General features: G+C 46.2%; 2 protein-coding genes across 7 annotated transcripts in view; both read left to right on the forward strand.

The window, feature by feature from the left end:
* The window catches only part of als2b (alsin Rho guanine nucleotide exchange factor ALS2 b), a 25,834-nt gene extending 23,202 nt beyond the window's left edge, over positions 1–2,632 (forward strand). For all 5 annotated transcript variants that reach the window (XM_031558350.2, XM_031558352.2, XM_031558351.2 and 2 more), the window contains 3 exons: positions 135–284; positions 908–1,004; positions 1,541–2,632. In XM_031558350.2, coding sequence (XP_031414210.1) covers positions 135–284; positions 908–1,004; positions 1,541–1,579 — 286 coding nt within the window. In that variant the 3' untranslated portion in view covers positions 1,580–2,632. The remainder of the gene's footprint in view (positions 1–134; positions 285–907; positions 1,005–1,540) is intronic.
* A 5,231-nt stretch (positions 2,633–7,863) lies between these two features.
* On the forward strand, positions 7,864–20,985 carry mpp4b (membrane palmitoylated protein 4b). 2 transcript variants are annotated; one of them, XM_031558520.2, is made up of 22 exons: positions 7,864–8,199; positions 8,474–8,638; positions 8,793–8,914; positions 9,396–9,473; positions 9,829–9,912; positions 10,423–10,554; positions 14,209–14,290; positions 14,612–14,697; positions 14,842–14,913; positions 15,832–16,028; positions 16,343–16,401; positions 16,727–16,744; positions 16,854–16,895; positions 16,998–17,018; positions 17,178–17,192; positions 17,397–17,438; positions 17,845–18,024; positions 18,287–18,367; positions 18,605–18,698; positions 18,826–18,934; positions 19,314–19,448; positions 19,783–20,985. In XM_031558520.2, exons 2-22 carry the CDS (start codon positions 8,584–8,586, stop codon positions 20,014–20,016), a joined length of 1,938 nt encoding a protein of 645 aa, XP_031414380.1. In that variant the 5' UTR covers positions 7,864–8,199; positions 8,474–8,583; the 3' UTR covers positions 20,017–20,985. The 2 variants fall into 2 exon arrangements, with proteins under 2 accessions (XP_031414380.1, XP_031414381.1); XM_031558521.2 differs by lacking the exon at positions 17,397–17,438 and having other exon boundaries at positions 7,865–8,199.
* The last annotated feature ends 86 nt before the right edge of the window (positions 20,986–21,071 follow it).

The raw sequence follows: 21,071 nt of genomic DNA on the forward strand, positions 1-21,071 counted from the left end.
TGCTCCTGTGTGATGCACAGTATGGAGATGTTTAATAAAGCGTGGGGGTCTCCCTAAGATATTTATCAGTTCTCCTTTTGTTCCTCCTGTTTCGCTCCTCCTACATCATTCATGCTGTCACTTCTTTCACGCAGCACAACGTTCACTCCGTCAGACAAGCTGCACGTGATCCAGCTGACCTTCGAGGAGATCACACGGGAGGTGCTGGCGCTGCTGAACGAGGACTTCCTGTGGTCCATGGACGACCTGTTCCCCGTCTTCCTCTACGTGGTCCTGCGCGCTCGGTATGTAGATCCCCCCAAAGGGCTGCTAGATCTCGGTATGTAGATCCCCCCCCAAAGGCCTGCATGGGGGTGCTAAAGGTCCAAGTCTGTTCTTTGTATAACTGTTTGATACTTCATTCTGCAAGTGTATTCATGATCTGGTCAAAACCATCTGTCGCTGTTCTATTTCAAAGCTCTGGACAGTGATCTACTAATGCATTCACTGTGTAAGCAGGTCCACTTTTAGCAGGTGCAAATGTTTATGTTTATGATGAGGGTCAGGCAATCAGTCCCCTGCTAAAAGAGCCTCACAATAAATTCATTATCAATTCAATATCAATCAATAATCAATTGAAATGTAAAATGGAGCATAGAAATAAAAAAAGAGAAGTGTCCAGTGACTCTCAGACAGACAGCGGTAATCACAGATGTGGATTAGTGTCTGTTCTGTAGACTAGTAGCTGTGGGCTAGAAATGTCCTCTGGCATACTCAGAGTGCTGTGGGTAATCACAGGGGCATCAATCATGTAAGTGTGATGGAATCACATTAAATAAATGCATGAAATGAATTAATAAAATGAATCAAATGAGCTGTGTGCTTTTGGCTGATCTGGTTTACCTCTTGCTGTTTTTTTTCTTCTCAGAATTAGGAATCTAGGGTCGGAGGTCAACCTGATTGAGGACTTGATGGATCCGTGTGTACAGCATGGGGAGCATGGCATCATGTTCACTACACTCAAGGTATTCAACACACACACACACACACAAGCGCGCGCGCACACACACACACACACACACACACACACACACACACACACACACACACACACACACACATACTGTATATACACACATACACACACAAACACACACACTTGGGCACACACACACTTGGACACACACACAGACGCATACACACACACACACACTCATACACTTTGGCACACACACACACACACACCACACTTAGGCACACACACACAGACGCACGCACACACACCGACACATAGATGTACATATGCACTCACAGATATAGCCACAAATATAGACATACATACACAGACGTAGACATGAACACACACACACACACACATACACACAGATGTACAAATACACTCAAAGATGAAGACAGAAACACATGCATACATACATATGCACATACGCACATACACATGTACACAAGTACACACTAAGATTCCGTGTGTATTACTCAAAAGTGATGGGATGTTATTATCATTAACCCTTTTTGTTCCACCCCCTCTTCTATTCCTCTTCAGGCTTCTTACTACCAGATCCAGCATGAGAAGATCACTTAGTAGTTGGGCTTGCTAAGTGACAGGTCAGCTAACCAATCACAGATCATGAAAGAGTGATTGACAGAAGAAGGACCCAGTAGCAGGCTCTCTCAGAAGTGCTGGGCTCGGTTTTTGCCCAATCAACAGTTTCATCTCCCTCTTCCTCAGTGTTGGGTAGGAATTGCAACCAGCAGCCTGGCCGAAGTCAAGAGTCAAGAACACTCATCCACACCTACACACTACGGTTCCCTTGTGACATGTTCTATAACCACTGTGTGTGTGTTCCACAGTGTAAACATTTTTAGTGATCACTGCGTGTTCCGCAATAGAACCGCAAATGGCTGCTGTCCGAGGAATGGAACATTTTGTCCTTGCAGTGTTCCTGTGACGTGTTATTGTTCTGTCTTACCAGCGATGTCAAGCTGTCATATCTACAGGTGCTCCACTGTGGTGGATAAACTGACCAATGCGTAGCACCTGTGTCACTGACCTCACACTGTTACCATGGCGAAGCACATTCACTGTCTTGCGGGTTTTCCAGAGGAGATTTAGAGCTTTAGGAAGAAATAGTCCTCTGGTGTTTTGCGTCCGAGTCTGTTTTGTAAGCTTTACACGTCGCCTGACCCAAGTAACCATATCGAATGTTATTGTTTACGCTGCACACACAGATTCACATCTTGGAGAGTACAGTGGCTCAGGTTCATTTAGTTTTTTACATTTCAGTGTTATGCAAATAACTGACAGGGTTAGGATGGAAGGGTGAAGACACTCAAGCGGTTTTTTCCTTTTTTTTTTAAGTGACCTCTGACCCTAGCGGAGCAGTGGGTTTGACCTCCAATGGCGACCTCCAGTGTTCTGACTGAGTCAGCACCTGATCATACCAGTTTTTAAGCTCAGTGTTGTAGCTGGTTGAGTTTTGTTTCTTAGTACTGTTCTGGCTTCCGAGTGACTATATGAAGGTTCTATTCCAAAATGGCCGATCAGAAGCCTGACACCACAGTGACAAGACACTGAAGACACAACAGTGTAGACAACAGGGATGTAAAATGCAAACCAAACGAGAGAGAAGAAATTAAACCAGTTTACGTGGGTCTCTACAGAAATATGCACATTGTTATCATCTGACGAGGTGTGTTGAGTTCCATATCTGTGTCGGATTATCTCACAGACACACTCCTTTGGCTTCCATTTTTGTTTGCAATTTACCAAATGCTTGTAGTTGGTGGTTTACCAAGTAACCAAGTAACCTCACGTGAAGGACCTCATTCAGCCACGCGCGCGCCAGCTGTCTGGTGTGCATTTGTGTTAAGAGGGAAAAGATAACTGGTCTAGACTCTGATCTCCCAGCCCCATCCCACTGGCTTCATCTCAAATCCAAGAGCACTCACATGATGTCTGGAAGAAAGATATCTACTCTGACAGTCTCACTCCTCGTCTCAATCCAGCTCTAGAGAGGGCGCCCTCTTTAGGAGCTGGAGGGTATAGCCAAGTTGGCCAAGAGCTGACTTGAAACCGTCCATGCGCCATGCAAGTCTTGCGTCCATCCAGTCTGTGCTCAGTCACTGAGAGGTGTAAGCCATCAATCCACCTTCAGCAGAGAGCGATACTGAAAGCTCTTAAGGTCAAAGGTCAGTGCAATACTGAAAGTAATCCTCCTCGGCTGTGCTCTTATTATCACGTCATTTGTCTGTTCGTATGTCAGCTCTTAAGGTCAGCGCACGACTGGGGTTGGCGCTGACAGCATCTGGGCTTGATCCACGGATCCATCAGTGACCTTGGGATCAGAGGATACACAAACAAACACACACACACACACACACACACACACACACACACACCATACATCAGAGTGACTGATCTATATGCAACACAACTTGGACTTGCCCTTCAGGAAGAATATGTTAAAGACTGACAATTCGTTTACCTGGCATCAGTTCTTGTTTGTGATGACTAACTTTATGACTTAAGTATTTGACCAGTTTAATTTCTCTTACCAGTCAGTGATATTATCAAATGGGTGATGGACTGACATGCATACAAAATTAGGGGTAAATATAGACAAACAATAACAGCTCCTAGCACAAAACTATTTAGACACTATATTCAGCAATAACTGTGATTTTTTGTTTTTAATGGTTTACTGTTATTTGAATGATGACCACTGTGTTGATATTCATCAAAGTCTTGTGCGAGGGGTTCAGCATAGTCTATTAGATCACGCTTCAGTGGTAATCCCAGTGATGTTGGTAATCTGAATGATAATCTCATGGAGCGAGGACGTCAGTGAAGATACCAGTACCAGGACATGAAGTGGCCTGTAGATTCACAAAGTGCTATTTAATATCTCCCACTCAGTGTTGTGTATCATAAAGCTGCAGTCACGTCCTGTAAGCAAGGAGGAAGCGTTCAAGAGGACTTTGATGGTTACATGCATGCATGTGTGTTTTGTCGATGGGTTTGAATGTGCTGCTCTGCGTTTATAGGTGTGATGGTTGGAGCCCTGGTGGAACATGATGTCATAATGCAATCTAGTCACAGGTCTGTTTCCAGCGTTGACATGCTAGGCGTTGCATGATGTGGTGCACCTTGGAGTTTGCCCAAAGTTGGACAAAGTTGGCACCTTGGAGTTTGCCCAAAGTTTAATTCTGCTAATCTCGAAAGAGATTATTAGGGTGTGCCTGTACTTGTTGCAGTGTTGAGGGGGGGGGGGGGGGTACAATTTTTTTTAATCAAGTAAATGTATGATAAAATGTACAAAAGGTTTTGTCTCAATAAGTCAATAACTTACGAGGGCAATAAACTGGTGTATCAGTGAAGGGTGTGGACGTGTATATATTTTCTAACACTCTGTCTCACACACACACACACACACACCTACAGACACACACACACACACCTACAGACAGACACATCTTATTCCCCCTTATGTGTCATAGTGCTGAGGAAATAAAGTTCAGGTGATGGGAGTTTACTGATTTACTTTTATAGTTTATACACAAGCGCTCCTACTTTCGAGCCAATGGAGTTAGGTAGAGTTTATCGGCCTGTGGATCGGACTCTTACAACTGCTTCTGCTTCCTTGTCCACTGACAGGAAAAACATTCATCCCACCTCTAGACAAGATTACTAAAATCATTATTATAGATTACTGATTATTGATTATTACTGATCTCCCCTGCTCTAGAATTTAGAATGTATGAGTGTGATGTGCAGGGTTGGGAAGGTTACTTTTGAAATGTGATGGGTTCAAATGTAATAAGTAGTGTAACTCTTTAAAATTACTTCATCAAAGTAATATAACATATTGCATTTGATTACTTTCGATTACTTTTTGATTGGCAGACGAGAGGCGGTGCAATTTAAAACAAGAGAACCAGTCAAAAACAACACTTAAGATTTTAGCACATATTGCCAAATGAATAGAGCCTGTCTAGACGGGGGGAAAGATGCAAAGCAACAGTTTGAATGTTTTATTCTTACCAAAAATAATACATTTGGATGTAACCCCTTTGTAATCATCAGCATTTTGAGTTGTAACAGTAGTTTAATTACATATTTTCTCAGTAACTGTAATGGATTATAATTACATTTATTTTGTAATTGAATTATATAACTCTGTTACATGTAACTCCCCAGCCCTGGTGATGTATACAGTGGGGAAAATAAGTATTTGAACCCCTGCCGATTTCGCAAGTTTGGCCACTTGCAAAGAAATGTGTGATCTATAATTGTAATAGTAGGTGTATTTTAACAGTGAGAAACAGATTATCAACAAAAAAATCCAGAAAACTGCATTTTATAACATTTATGACTTAATTTGCATTTGATGCAGAAAATAAGTATTTGAACCCCTAGCAAAACATGACTTAGTACTTGGTGGAATAACCCTTGTTGGCAAGCACAGACGTCAGACTTTTCTTGTAGTTGGTCACCAGGTTTACACACATCTCAGGAGGGATTTTGGTCCACTCCTCTTTGCAGATCCTCTCCAAATCCTTAAGGTTGCGTTTCAATGGGAGGGAATGAGGGAATGAGGTTCAAGCCCAATATTCCACATAGTCCCCTCGATGCAGTGGAGTCGTCCTGTACCCTTGGCAGAGAAACAGCGCCAAAGCATAATGTTTCCACCTCCATCCTTGACGGTGGGGATGGTGTCATATTCAGCATTCTTCCCCCTCCAAACGCGGCAAGTCCAGTTGATGTCAAAGAGCTTGATTTTGGTCTCATCTGACCACATCCTATCTCCCAATCCTCCTTAGAATCATTCAAGTGTTCATTGGCAAACTTCAGACGGACCTGTACATGTGCTTCCTTGAGCAGGGGGACCTTGCGAGTGCTGCAGTACTTCAAACCATTACGGCGTAGTGTGTTGCCAATGGTTTTCTTGGTGACCGTGGTCCCAGCTGCCTTGAGATCATTCACAAGCTCCCCCTGTGTAGTTCTGGGGTTATTCTGCACCTTTCAGATGATCACCGATACCGCACGAGGGGATATCTTGCATGGAGCCCCAGACCTAGAGTGATTGACAGTTGTTTGGTGTTGCTTCCATTTACGAATAATCGCACCAATAGTTGTCTGCTTCTCACCAAGCTGCTTGCCGATGGTTTTGTAACCCATTCCAGCCTTGTGCAGGTCTACGTTCTTATCTCTGACGTCCTTGGACAACTCTTTGGTCTTGCCCATGGTGGTGAGGTTGAAGGTGTGAAGTATGATTCTTTGGACAGGTTTCTTTTATACACGTCACCAGTTGAGATCAGGTGTACCTTGTTAGGCCTAATCTGTGTGCTTCTTGGGCACATAACTGGTCATTGGGAGCCAGAATTCTTGCTGTTTGCTTTGGGGTTCAAATACTTATTTTCTGCATCAAATACAAATAAAGTCATAAATGTTATAAAATGCAGTTTTCTGAATTTTTTTGTTGATATTCTGTTTCTCACTGTTAAAATACACCTACCATTACAATTATAGATCACACATTTCTTTGCAAGTGGCCAAACTTGCGAAATCGGCAGAGGTTCAAATACTTATTTTCCCCACTGTATGTGTGTGTCTTACAGACAGTATATGTGGGTCTAAAACATCTACCTCATTGGAGCCTCAAAGACTCATTCTTGGGCTGATTCTATTCTCTTTATAGGTCAGTGTAGCGAAGGTAGAGAGCGGTCACCCCACCTGGCCTTGAACTCAGGTCTACAGGGTAGCCGGGCTCGATGGCATTGCAGTGAGAGCACATACTCATGTGTAGTGACGGCACACTTCACACTGCCCTCCCCTTCAGGAAGCGCACCCATGCACTCACGCACAAAGGCATTCATCACGCATCCTCCAACCGTACTTCTCCCTTCCCAGGACGTCCCACACACTAGTGCTTCACCCATCTATGGGGTCCCTCACACAGGGGTCCACCTACCTGGGGGTCCCTCATACGGTTTACATACTGGGCACGCCTCTTGATGACCTCACTGCAAGCCATCTCACTTCGTAGCGAAGGGAGAGAGTGGTCACCCCACCTGGCCTTGAACGCAGGTCTACAGGGTACCAAACCTGCACTGTGACCGCAACGCCAAAGAGCCAGGCTCGATGGCACGGCAGTCAGAGCACATACTCATGTGGAGCGACGGCACTCCATCACAGCCAGAAACACCAACTTCACCAGTGTAATAGATTCAATACCATGCGTTTGATCCCTATCCCTTATAGGTGTAGGCCGGCATCAGTGTGGTGGTATTCCCTGTTCATGTACACTCTGGTGCATTCTCCATAGCATATTCAGTGACAGTTTCGCCTTACATGCTGTATTTGACCGGTAAGGCTTCACTTTACGTTAGGAGGGGGTTGGGGAATGAGGGTGAGACACTACCCCAGATTAGTTACACGCAAAGGGATTTCATCCCACTCTTTCACTGTGTGTGTGTGTGTGTGTGTGTGAGTGAGTGAGTGACTCATAGCGCATTAGTGCAAGGGTTGGTCTGTGTATATACTACATGGCAAGGCATTAGCATGGAAGCTGTGTGTGTATGTATGTAAGAGTGTGTGTGTGTGGGGGGGGGGGGGGGGGGGGGGGATTCGCTGTGTGGAGAACATTGGGGTCCTGCTTCATGTATGTGTTTACTGTGTTTGTGCAAGGTGTGTGAGTGTGTGTAGGTACACTCAATTGTATTACTGCTTTCTGTTTTGAGTCAAAATAAAGTTAAGAAGCTTTAGAGCGCCATTGCAACATTGCAGAACAGAGGAGGAGAAAAGGAAACCCCTCTGTGTGCTCTCATTCCCTCTCTATCTCTATCTATCTTTCTCTCCCTCTTCCTTTCTATCTTTCTCCCTCTCTCTCTCTCACTCGTCTCTCTCTCTCACACACACTCACTCACTCACTCACTTGGGATTAAGTCGGATAGACAGGGATTACTGCCCTCTTTTCCCGAGACACTCTAGAAGGGAATATTGCCCGGCTGTTCGCCCTCGTTCGCTCGTCAGCGCCGGAGCCTCGGTAGTCTTCATGGGGACCAACATGGAGTCTGAAGCTGCGTTTCTACTTTAACAGGAAAGCCCTTGGAGATTTGCAAGGGAAGTGAGTTGAAGAGGAGAACACGACAGAGACACAAAGAGAAGAAGAGAGAGAGAGAGAGAGAGGAAGAGAAGAAGAGGTAAGCTAGCTGGATTTATGTACTTAACCCAGTGATTGGTCGTGCTGTGTTAGGCTCATGGCTAAGCCCAACAGGAGATCGCTAATGGATAAAGTCGTGTTCAACTTGTTTTATTCACTGTTCCTATTAAAAACATCCATGCCCCCCCACTGCCAGAAACTGAGGAGGATTGCACTGTCAAGATTACTTCAGTAGATATATAACCCTATGAAATAAACCTGTGGGGTGGATGGTGGATGTTGGCCTAAGTGTAAGGGAATGATCTTCTGCACAGGGATCAGATCCGGACAGGTGCCTTAGTGGGATCCGGTCTGAGCCTGTTGTTTTACTTCTTCGGATCCACTCTGAAGATCAGGCGAAGTCCACTTGACAGCAAGACCTACAATGAGGCCGGCACTGGAGACGAATCCTCCCACCTCCCCCGTCCTGGGTGAAAATGGTGAGAGGAAAAGACACAAAAAAAGATTCATCTACCATTGTCATGCTGTTAGACCAGTGTTTGGACAGTGAGAGAAACCCGCAGTGAGTTTCCTTCTACACGTGTAATGCATCTTTACATCGTGGTTCTCTAACACGTCTACTCCATGCTGCAGGGTTGACACAGGTCCTGGCTCTTGTTGTTGAGGAGGTGAGGGACTCCATCAGCAGAGACATCAATGGAGCTGACCTCCTCTACAGTCTTCTCGGGGCTCCCTGGCTGCAGTCTCTACTCAAGGTCAGGCTCTTGCTGTTTCACTGGACGCGGTTCACTTTATTACTGTTAGGGACTGCAAGTTAACATCATTCAGTACTAGTTAGCATCAGTTCATTTACATTTCGGCTGATGGATGACTTGGTGTCAAACATTCACCTTATCTGTGTTGTGTTACATAAATTCATGCACGCAGTTTGTACCCTGTAAATACCCGTCACCCCCCCGTATGAGATGCTGATTTATTAAGCGTGACACCAGTGATCGGGCAGAAGCGGATACTGTTTACCTCCATACTGCAGAAAATCCTTGTGTTTTCCTTCTGAACTTATTTTGGGTTTCACAGACTTTTTTTGCTGGAACAACTCCTTTTAATCATTCCTCTTGGTTTCTCTCTCTCTCTCTTTCTCTTCATCTCTCCCTCCCTCCCTCCCTCCCTCCCCTTCTCTCTCTTTCCCTCTCTCCCTCCCTCCCCCTTCCCTCTCTTTCCCTCTCTGTCTCTCAGGCGTATGAATGTTTACAGCAGTACCTGCGCTCGTCCCCCAGGCCCTACCTCCCGTTTGCCTCGGGTCTGTCTCGCAAGGTCAGATTTACCCCGCTGCTCTTAGCAGTGCAGCTTAACCTCCACCACCCGCTCCGAACCCTACAGATCATTAACACACTGACTAAGCCCCCGTTCAGACATCCTCTCCCCATCCCCTTCTCCGTGTGTGTGTGTGTGTGTGTGTGTGTGTGTGTGTGTGTGTGTGTGTGTGTGTGTGTGTGTGTGTGTGTGTGTGTGGGTGTGTGTGTGTGTGTTTGGGTAGGTGTGTTTAGATATGTGTGTGTGTGTGTGTATATATTTATCTATGTATATATATGTGTGTGTGTGTGTGTGTGTGTGTGTGTGTGTGTGTGTGAGTATATATTTATTCATGTATATATGTGTGTGTGTGTAGGTGCTGACTGACGTGACACCTATGGTGGGCCCGTCCCCCGACGCCAGAGAGCTGTATGACCTCCTGAGGGGACCTCACTTTCAGGTGTGCAAGAACCTCAAATACCTGCCTTAGTGATGAACAGGTGTACAGGTCCTGAGTCTGGCCTGGTCAGTGTGAAAGGTAGAGGGAATCTAGGCTCAGTTCTTTTGAGTTTGAAACGGGATCATGTTGGAGTTAATCACTGCTGAAATGGGGCTATTGACCTGATTCTTTGTTTTGTTTTTTCTATTACATTTTATTTTTGTACAAAAAAAGATTCACTTTTTTGAGCTAGACATTAATCCAAGCAGGTTGGTCAGTCAGTGAGGCTGTCTGAGGCATATTTTCTGGGTTAAAATGAGGATGTAAACATGGCAGTACCTTTTAACTTTTCATCACCTGAAACAGTGACGAGTGTATATGCTCTGTCCGACGGTAAGGAAGAATATGCTGGATGATGCCCCTAAGCCGTGAGGAAGAGATCTGAGAACTGTGTGGGTTCAGACGGGGGGAGGTTCATTAACGTTACTGTGTGACTTGGCGTTAACGTTGGGTCTGAATGATGTTGTTTAGGCCTTGCTTCTGGCTCACGACATGGTGGCCCAGAAGGAGTTTGAACCCGTGCTGCCCCCTCTGCCCGCGGACCTGCCCATTGACGAGGAGGCCATGAGGATCGTCTGTCTGGTCAAAAACAACCAGCCTCTGGTGAGTGGCACCTCACGCATACTTGGAGGGAAATAGCCCCCACAAAAACATTGAAGCTAGTTGCTCATATACAACAGATCGGCTGATTTGTGGTAACATCTCCCCATCCTTACATGGTAGTGTGTACCCTATGCAGACAGAGACACCGAGTTGGTTGTTTCAACTACATTTTATGTCCATATGTTTTATGGACACAATTTATGTCCTTGCTGAGTAAGCAGTGCTGGAATGTTTGCTGACCATTCATCACGCGTTTCAGAAACTCTAAACTCTAAACTCTCTGAACCGAAGTGCACAGTATGTGTTGTGTCTAGTTCCCACGGGAAAGGTGGAGACGCTAGACATTAGACGCTTGTGTGCCACGTGGGCAGTGATAACTGTACGTTGTGTTTCTATCCGTGTAAGAAGGGGGTCGGCGAGGGCGTCCACAGCCAATGGGACAAGCTGAGGAGGCTGGCCCGCCAAAAGCTCACCCCGGGCCGGAGTTCTGGTGCTGAGAAGCAGGGAGGGGGGAGGCAGCGCGCCCCCCGGAGGGGTAGCCTCCCCTCGGCACGTCTGCTGTCCCCCCCGCCCCCAACTCTGGGTCCGCCCAAACCGCCCGTGCCGCGCTGCAACACCAACGCCGTCAGAGGCTATAACATGTGCCATGAGAGCAGTGCATTTTGGGAAGGGGGGCTCAATCACTCCGCCCCTTCTGTCTGCAGCTCCATTGTCATTGGTAAAGAAGTCCCTCAAGAAGTCCCACGCCGCCATAAAACATCAAATCTTTTGCTTATTCTGAACAGTACTGTTCATTCTTCTGTGCTGAGTTTTGTTAGTTTTCTTCCAGCACATTTCTTGAATGATTCTGCAGTGAGCTCAAAATTCCACAAACATGTTTCACTAACTTTCTACTTTTTTCTTTCAACCGATTCACTCCCTTATTCTTCTCCAATCATTCGCCATTCTTCTTTCCTCCCTCCCTTTTCTCTCTCTTTCTCTATCTCTCTGGAGATGACATGATTGAGGAGGTGAACAGCTCTCCCCACATCCGCCGTTCCCCTCACAACTATCTCCAGCCCCAGCCGTGGACTCTCTCCCCTCTCTCCTGCCACACCTACTGCCCCTCTCTGAACTACCACGAGCCCCTTCTGCCCCCGCTCTCCCCCTGCGCCCGCCCACGGGCCTGCACAGCCCCCCCCAGCCCCGTGCAGCAGCGCCGGGGCCTGGGCCGTGGGCCGGGTCGGGGGTTCGCTCCGCCGGAGCCGGTGGCGCTGGCCAAGCAGGAGAGCCTGGACGAGCTGCGCTCCAGCGTGGAGGAGGCGGCCAGCCACATGGAGCGCAGCACCAACGACGTGTGCCTGCTGGGCCGCAAGATGGCCGCCGCCACGGAGCGCATGTCCGAGAGCGTGCAGGAGAACGCGCAGGCCCTCGCCATGCTCGCCGAGGTCGTGGACAAGCTGCAGGGGCTGGTCACCGCCAGCAATGCCTCGGGGTCGCCTGGCAACTCAACAGAAACGCCACACAGCGATGCTTCAGTTAACCGTAATGGTTCTAGTCAAATGCCTAGATATGTGCCCAACGGTGCTGCTCAGCCTAGCAATGCTTCCAGCAATGGGGCATTTCTTCTTGCCAATGTGCCTGATATTGTGGTGCCCAGCGACGACATGCACGACTACGCCGTACCCCGTAGCAATGCAGTAAGCAAACTGCCATCTATGAAGAACTCCCCACGCAGCAAGCGCCCTGTGTATCGCTCTCCTCCCCGGCGCCAGGCCAGGTGCCCCTCCTGCTCTTCATCATCATCATCATCATCATCATCCTCATCCTCAGGCTCTGACATCTTCTTCCTGGAGCGGCCAGTGAGGCCACGGGGGAACTCGTCCAATCAGCTCTCTGCTAACGCATCACCAAACGGCCGGGCGAGGAGGAGGACGCCATCTGTGTCGCCAGCCAGGGCTGCTGATGGGCAGCCGTCTCTGCCAAACGGCACATGGCCAGCCCCGGTGAAGAACGACACGACCGGCTGCCTGTCGGGGAAAAAGAAGAAAAAGAAGAAGAGGAAGTGAAGCGACAGCAGCACTCTTCTCCTCCGGAATATTCCAGCACGGTGTCAAACAGGCAATACTTCCTTCTTCCGTCACAAGCACTCTTCTCCACTGCCTCCGGAATATTCCAGCACGGTGTCAAACAGGCAATACTTCCTTGTTTTTTTCTTCCATCTCATTCATGACCTGTGGAATGTTGTGTCATTGCTACATCACCATGGTTACATGAAGCTGCTGTATTTTGTATTTTAGTCACTAGGTGTTCACCAAAGACCACAGAGTGCCATAAAGTGACCAAGAATCTTTGGTGCCCATGCCCTCATTTAACACAAAATCATGGAGATGACCATCTCGTTGGACATTTCCCTATTGGTCAGCACATCTGGAGCGTGATCCCTATTGGTCAGCACATCTAGACCGTGATCCCTATTGGTCAGCGCATCTGGACCATGATCCCTATTGGTCAGCACATCTGGAGCGTGATAACATTAGTTTGGGAGAGTACCTGAGCACATCTGGATCGTGATAACATTCGTTTGGGTCAGTACATCTGGATCGTGATAACATTCGTTTGGGTCAGTACATCTGGAGCGTGATAACATTCGTTTGGGAGAGTACCTGAGGACTTTTCCTCTCAGAGCATCTATTGTTGTCATAGTTGCTAGAATCCAAACGCTCAGCTCAGCTAGCTCAGCTGTTCCAAAAAAGTAATGCAGCAGCTCTAATATACCTATTTGTGTCCATGTCCTCTGTCCTGAGTCATTGTCCCACCTGTCTTTCCTTTCTTTCTGTGATGCATCATTCAGATCAGCACACCATGTCGACTTTGTGTCTCCGGGACGACCCAAACTTGGCCGTGTGTCAGACTCATCTGTGTGGGCATATGGCAGTAATTTGTGTGTGTGGTTGTGTGTGCGTGTCTATGTGTGTGTGTGTGCCTGTGTGTGTGTGTGTGTGTGTGTGTGTGTGTGTGTGTGTGTGTGTGTGTGTGTGTGTGAATGTGCTCTCATGCTCACTCTCTTATCGTGTTAGGAGTTTTTCTTTTTCTTTTTTAATCATCCACATGCAACCCTTCCTTCATCGCATGCTAGTTCTCTCTCTCACTCACTAATCCACACTGGCATGCATCTCTTTTGTCATTGTGTGTCCTTGGCATCCATCAAGTCAGGCCATCTTTCATATTCTGGTTCTGAAACATTTGTTCTCAGACATAACCGGTAGGGTGGATTAACAAAAAAACAAATCCATTCATCCGGTGCCCACAAGGGGGCACTGGCGAGAGTGGTAAGTAGAGTCACTACTGGTGATCAGCTTCTACAGTACATCTACTTCACCATCAGCTGAGAAAACTCAACAACGCTCCTCCATTCATTCTTTCACTGTTTCAGTCCCTCTGTCTTTCTGTGCCATGGCATCCTCCTCCTCTCTTAAATACAGCCGTTGCTTCTGTCATCATCGACTTTGAGAGACGCCCACCCTCACCCGCCCTCGCCCGCCCCCACCCGCCCTTGCCTCCCTCGCCTCCCTCTCGCCTCACGCTGTCTACACCGTCAGACCCATGTGCACTGGAGCCCTATGTGTGTAAACATCCCCTCGATATCTCTAAATTAATCTGCTCTCTTTTCAGGGAGCTACAATACGGCGGGATGGAGCGTCAGGGGAGATTTTTGTGGCACGGGTCATCCATGGAGGACTGGCTGACCGCAGTGGTAAGGCTGAAACTACCTATCAGGACATTATATCAGCCTACTGCTGTTTGGGGTGGGTGTGGAGGTGGGGGGTCAGGGGGGTTTATCACTCTCCTTCCCAACATACACACAGAAGTGAAAATTATTTTAAAAAAAACACATCTTAAGGTTACAGCATTAAGGTATATTAATGTATTATCATTTGCCTCAATTCAATAGCAAAAATCAGATGTATGTGGTGCTTTGTGGATGATTAATAATCATTTATTTTCAGTATATTGATTGAAGGATATACATGTAGGTATTTATTTACATGATTGTCTGTTCATCTGTGTGCTGTAGGCCTGTTGCGTGCAGGAGATCGACTTGTGGAGGTTAATGGCCATCCTGTGTTTGGGCTGGAGCCGGAACAGATAATAAACATACTGGTTAGTTTACCTACACACACACACACACACACACAGACACATACACACACCAACACACACACTTACACATTGTGTTGCTGCTAAATCCAGTGTCTTGCATCTGTGAATATCCTGCAACAACAAAAGGAATTGTTTTCTCTCCAGGCTGGCTCCCATAGCACCATCATGTTCAAAGTGGTCCCCATTACTGACCGGCCCGTCAACAACCAGACCATGGTGAGCTCTGCTCCTGGGGGGCTCTCTGCTCATGGGGGGGGGGGGATTCCAAGCACGTGGTTTAGTGACAACCCTGAGTAAGTTAACTCAGAGTGAGTGGTAAACCTCCTAATATAGGAGCCCAATGCCTTCAATCTCCCAGCAAAACCAAGCCATAAAGGTTTACCACTTACTCTGAGTAAACATACCCAGGTTTGTCACTAAACCACGTACTTGGAATACTCCCCTGTTCTGTAGACACACCTGAGCTGATCATGAGACAAATGACCTAGATCGGAACCACATCTGTTCTAGAATCAGTCACTGCCTAATAACTTAAATCACTGAAAGTACTACACTCAATATAAATAGACATCAAGCCTGAACAATCCCAGACATTTGGCTTCTAAATGCAATATTCCTTTTGGTCATATTCTCAGTTCTTAATGTGTTCTGGTGTGTGTAAATGTATCTGTGTGTATGTGTGTGGTGTGTGTGTGTGTTTGTGTGCGTCTGTGTGCACATTTGTCTGTGGAGGTATCCGCTTGTGTGTGTGCCTGTGTGTTTGTGTGTGTCTTTCTGTGCGTCTCCTCTGTGCTCCTGTGTGTCTCTCTTTGTGTTTGTGTGTGTCTGTGTGTGTTCCTTTGTGTGAGTGTGTGTGTGTACTCCTTTGTCTGTTTCTGCATGTGTTTGTACCTTCCCATCTGTGTATCTTTGTGTGTCTGTCTTTTTGCCCATCTCTGTCTGTCTGTCTGAGCCTGTGTGTCTGAGCCTGTGTGTTTTGTGTGTGTGTGTTTGTTTGTTTGTTTGTTTGTGTGGATACGTGTATGCATGTTTGCTTGTTGTGCATGTCTCCACATCTCTGTCTGCCTGTGTGTGTGTGTGTGTTGTGTGTGTGTGTGTGTGTGTCTGTTTTTTGTGACTCCCCACCTCTGTTAGCTGTACGTGCGCGCCATGTCAGACTACAGCCCCCATGAGGACCCTGCCATCCCCTGCGTAGACGCCGGCATGGCCTTCCGCAAAGGAGACGTGCTGGAGATCGTTGACCAGACAGACGCCCTCTGGTGGCAGGCCAAGAAACTGCCCAGCACCTCGCTCTGCGCCGGCCTCATCCCCTCAACCAGCCTGCTTAAGAGGTCAGAGTCGCCGGGGTCACCCATGTTGCCATAGTAACCCTTTATATCCTCCAGTTGTCATATGTCGGGGTTAAAAGTCAACAATGTAAGAGATAAAAGGGTGAACCAGTTGTTGTTTTGTAAGTAATCCTCTTTGTGCATGTAAACGAGTAATCTGTTTGGTGTGTGTGTGTGTGTGTACGCATCATGAGGTACGTATACAAATGTATGCATACATCGGTGTGTCATCTGGTGGTTGCTCTGTTTCTGTCTGTCTGTGTGTGTGTGTGTGTGTGTGTGTGTGTGTGTGTGTGTGTGTGTGTGTGTGTTGTTAGGAAGCATAAAGAATTATGGTGGTCACAGCCTTTCCAAACTCAAGCTGGTCTCCAAACCTGTGAGTAGAACTACATCTACATCTGAACCCAGCTTTACCGCTAAACAAACATGTCAACATAAACACACATGTCAACATAAACACAGTCCTCCTCGACCTTAGCTATTTGTTGCTGTTGGTGCACAATCATCTAAATGCAAGTTTTCAATTTTTTAATTTTTCCAAATTAACCCGACATAAAATGTAACTTGTACAATTTAAAATACTTTATTTTTTTAAGCTTAGACTAAACTGTATCTTATATCTTTGTCCAAAATAATTGTTAAAACTGAAACATTTTGTACTGATACGAGTTGATTTCCTTTTCATCTCTGCTTACGAATAGTGGCCACAGTGGATGAAGGTGAGCACTGTGGTTTGTAAAACATTAGTCTAGTCTGGTGCCAGGAGTTGTTTTTCTCATCTCTCATCTCTCATCTCTCTTCTCTCTTATCTCTTCTGTCTGTATCCAGAGGATGACCTCATGGCCATCGATGTCAGATGCGTAGAGACAGGTGACCAACCTTGCCCTTATGTTGATGTATTTAAAAACCAAAAAAAATCTACTGTCCTATCTTATTCCTGAATTAGATAAGTAATCAGTCTGTCTTCTGCAGATGAAGAAGCTTTTGAATCTGGTAGGTAAGTCCTTATTTAAACACACAATACAAGTCCTAGACAGTCTTCTGATGTTTATCTATTGCTGTGTGCAAGTGTAATGTCCTGAAACAATGCGCCTAAATGCTGTGCTTGCTGAAGTTGTCTTGTCATTTTCTCTTCTCCTGTTGGCTGGGTAGAAGAGCTCAAGGAAGGTGTGTACCCAGTGTGTGTGTGTGTGTGTGTGTGTGTGTGTGTGTGTGTGTGTGTGTGTGTGTGTGTGTGTGTCTCACCACCTCCTCGTATCATGTCTCATCATACTGATTTCTGAAAGTATTACTTACCTCAGAAGATGCTGTATATCTGCTCTGCGTGCCTTGCCATACACTAATCTAATGTTGTACGCTTCTGGGTTGTAGATGAGAGTGAGTGCAGCAGCAATGTCCAGGGAGTTTACCTTGGTATGTTTCTGCTCCCACTTTCCTAAATTCTATTTCAGTAGCACCAGTCGCTGGTAACTGGCCTAAATTGTATTGATTATAATTTATCATCATATTAATAATTGATAAATGATTAGGTTTCGAGCTGTGATTTTACTATTATGGAATGGGTAGATGGGTTGGCACATTTTGTCTGGGGGAGGGGGGGGGGGAATTAATATCCATTAAATGAATTGACTTGGGCATTGAAATTTGCATAGGAGAACTCTTATGATTTGGTTTATGCCTCAGTAGGACCAAAAGAGGATAGTCTTTGAATTGACTTCATTAAAGCAGAGCCTGTTTAGCGGTATGAACAGTTGAGTGGTATGATGTCGGTGGAACCAACTGATTGTGTTTGGTGTTTGTTTTGTGTTGGTATGCGTAGCGGGTTTCCGGCGGAGCCTGCGTCTGTGTCGGAGACATAAGACCCAGGCCAGCAGCTACGGCCAGACCTGCACCTCCCGCTGCCCCAGCAGCTGCATCAACGCCTTGGAGAACCCGTACGAGGAGGTGGTGCGCTACCAGCGCCACCCAGAGGACACCCGCCGCCTCATCGCCCTCATAGGTGAGGAAGGTGCAGCTCATGAGATAACAATCCTGCAGGGGGGGGGGGGGCATCCTGAAACATTGAACTTCCACCAGTACACTTAAGAGTGGGCTCACTGGTTCTGATGTTGTGGAATCCAACCCAATTACATGCAAAACTACTCTATATGTATATGTGTGTTTCCTCTGTGTTCTTAACAGTGTGTGTGTGTGTGTGTGTGTCCTCAGTGTTCTAAACGGTGTGTGTGTCTATGTCCTCAGTGTGTGTTCTGTCTCGCCAGGTCCCTCTGGCGTAGGTGTGAACGAGCTCCGCAGGAGGCTCATTGAGGTTGACCCAAAGACCTACCAGGGAGCAGTCCCACGTGAGTAAGCCCAGCGTCCTCCACTGCCACACACAAAGACCTACACACACACACACACACACACACACACACACACACACACACACACACACACACACACAAAGACCTACCAGGGAGCAGTCCCACGTGAGTAAGCCCAGCGTCCTCCACCGCCACACTTGACTGGCGTCGGCTGCATATTCTATAAACGGCAGTGGTGTGTTGACAGCAGTTGCTGTTGTTTTGATTTCTGTTCAGACACCACAAGGCCTCCGAAGAGCTATGAGGAATCTGGGAGAGAGTATCACTTCATCAACAGAGAACAGTTTGACAATATGGCTTACAATAATAGGTAAAGTTCCACACTTTGGGTTGGTTCTTGAGAGAAAATGTATGTAACTATTTATTATCAGTGTTTTTCTTGATGTTTGCACCAGGTTACCCTGTGGCACTGTTGACCTTTGACCTCTGACCCTCAGGTTTGTGGAATACGGGGAACACAAAGGTTATCTCTATGGTACCAGCATAGATTCGGTCAAGCAAGTACTGGACAGTGGGAAAGTCTGCGTCATTGACATTGAACCCCAAGTGAGTGTCAAAAGGGTTTTTACGTCATATATATGATGAACCATCTGTACCACTATACATTGGTTGATTATTTATTATTGATACTATTGTTTTCCAAAACATTCTACTCACACCATTCCATTTCACTACCAACCCCCTAATTTCAAGACTTAGTTATGTCCTTGGTTCAAAATATTGTTACAGTGTCCCAATTGCGGCCTCAGCCACACCATTAAACTTCTGTTGATTTCTGTTCAACTCTACTTCTCAGTTTGTTCTTAACTCTATACATTGTACAGTTGACTCCAGCCAGTCTATGTGCGTTCCATTTTTGTGCTACTTACTTGTTGTTGTTTTGTCGACTCTCTCTTGGCATTGACATTGGTGGTGTGTCTTCCAGGGCATTCAGGCAGTGCGGACGCATGAGCTGAAGGCCTACATCATCTACGTCAAGCCACCTCCAGCCGAGAGCATGAAGCTCACCAGGAAGAACTCCCAGATCATCACCAAATACTACATCAACCGGCCTTTCAAAGTGAGTCTGCCCTCTGGGCCACACCCGCTTATGTAGACCAGATGGTCCCAGCACTGCCATGGGGAGATGATCAGTTCCTGCAGGGTGATGATATACTGTTAGATACACTGTGCAATGTAGTGGTGTGGTTATGGTGCCAGCTGCAATTTAGACTTCATTCATTCAGACACTGTTTGAAATATGTAGACTGTATCCAATGCCGTTTAGAGCCTTGAAATCGAAATGGTATTCTAGCTTAATTTCTTCCTTTCTTTCTTTCTTTCTTTCTCTCTCTCTTTCTTTCTCTCCCCACCCCCTACTTCTTTCTTTCTCTCTCTCTTTCTTTCTCTCTCAGGATGAAGACTTCCAGGAGATAGAGGAGGCCGGCAGCAAGATGGAGTCTCACTTCTACCAGTTCTTTGACCATGTGATCGTAAACGACAGCCTGCAGGAGTCGTGTGTCCAGCTGCTCACCACTGTCCGGAGGGCACAGGAGGAACCGCAGTGGGTCCCAGCGTTTTGGATACGACCCACTGACCAGCGTTCTGGATACGGCCCATTGACCAGCGTTCTGGATACGGCCCATTGACCAGTGTTCTGGATACAACCCACTGACCAGCGTCCTGGATACGACCCACTGACCATTGACCACTGACCAGAATTCTAGATACGACCCACTGACCAGTCCTGAGAAGAGGACAATGTGAGAGGAGGAGGGAGGAGAGGTTTGAAAGAGAAGCGGCGAGGCGAGAGGAAGGAAAGCGATGAGGGAGATGAAGATGAGGATGAGGAGAGAAGTATGAAGAGCAGAGAAGTATGAAGAAGAAGAGGAACTGAGATGACATGCAAACAGTTGAGTTGAGGCGAACACAAAAGATGAACAGTACCAGTAAAATAAGAGGAGAGATGAGATTGTTGACATGATGGCAAACAAACAACATGTGTCTTCATGGTGCAATGGAAAGACAACAAAATGATGCCTTCTTGGACATTACCATCTAAAGTGTCAATTTGTCTCCAAAGATGTATTTATTCAGTGATACCAAAAAATGTATGAAAGCCAACCAAATTTATTCACAAAATGATTAATGTGACATGGCCTTTTACCATGTATTTCTCAAGTAGAGCTCAGTATTTAAACACGTGATGCAGACTGCAGTGTTTTGGATAGATTTAGACGTGTCCTGTCCTTGGTTGCTTTGATCACACCACACAACACAACACATGCTTTCTACAGAGTCGCCAGGTGTTCCAAAGAGAACACCTAAATCTGACCCTCATGGGGCCTACCTATCCAGAGTCCAGGGCTCTGTAGACAATGTGCACTAATTGTAAACCCACAAAGGTTTTTTTACATGTTACTTTTCAAACAAAATGTGTATTCATCTTTATAGTAAAAGAAAAACTATTTATGTTGTGTCCTATTTTGAGTAAACACATTTGTATTTCTTAAAACCCAGGGGGAAATTGAAATATGTTTTTTTTCTATCTAATAAAACACATTTTTTCTATAGATCTTCAGTTGTCATATCAATAAAAATTGAATGTGGGGAAATAATTGCTGTCTATTTATTGAATTCCTCTAAACATTCTGTTAGATGTTGTTGCTGTTTACAATAGTCTGCAATGTCTAGATTTCTTAAA

Source organism: Clupea harengus, chromosome 21 (assembly GCF_900700415.2).
Source record: "Clupea harengus chromosome 21, Ch_v2.0.2, whole genome shotgun sequence".
NCBI lineage: Eukaryota > Metazoa > Chordata > Actinopteri > Clupeiformes > Clupeidae > Clupea > Clupea harengus.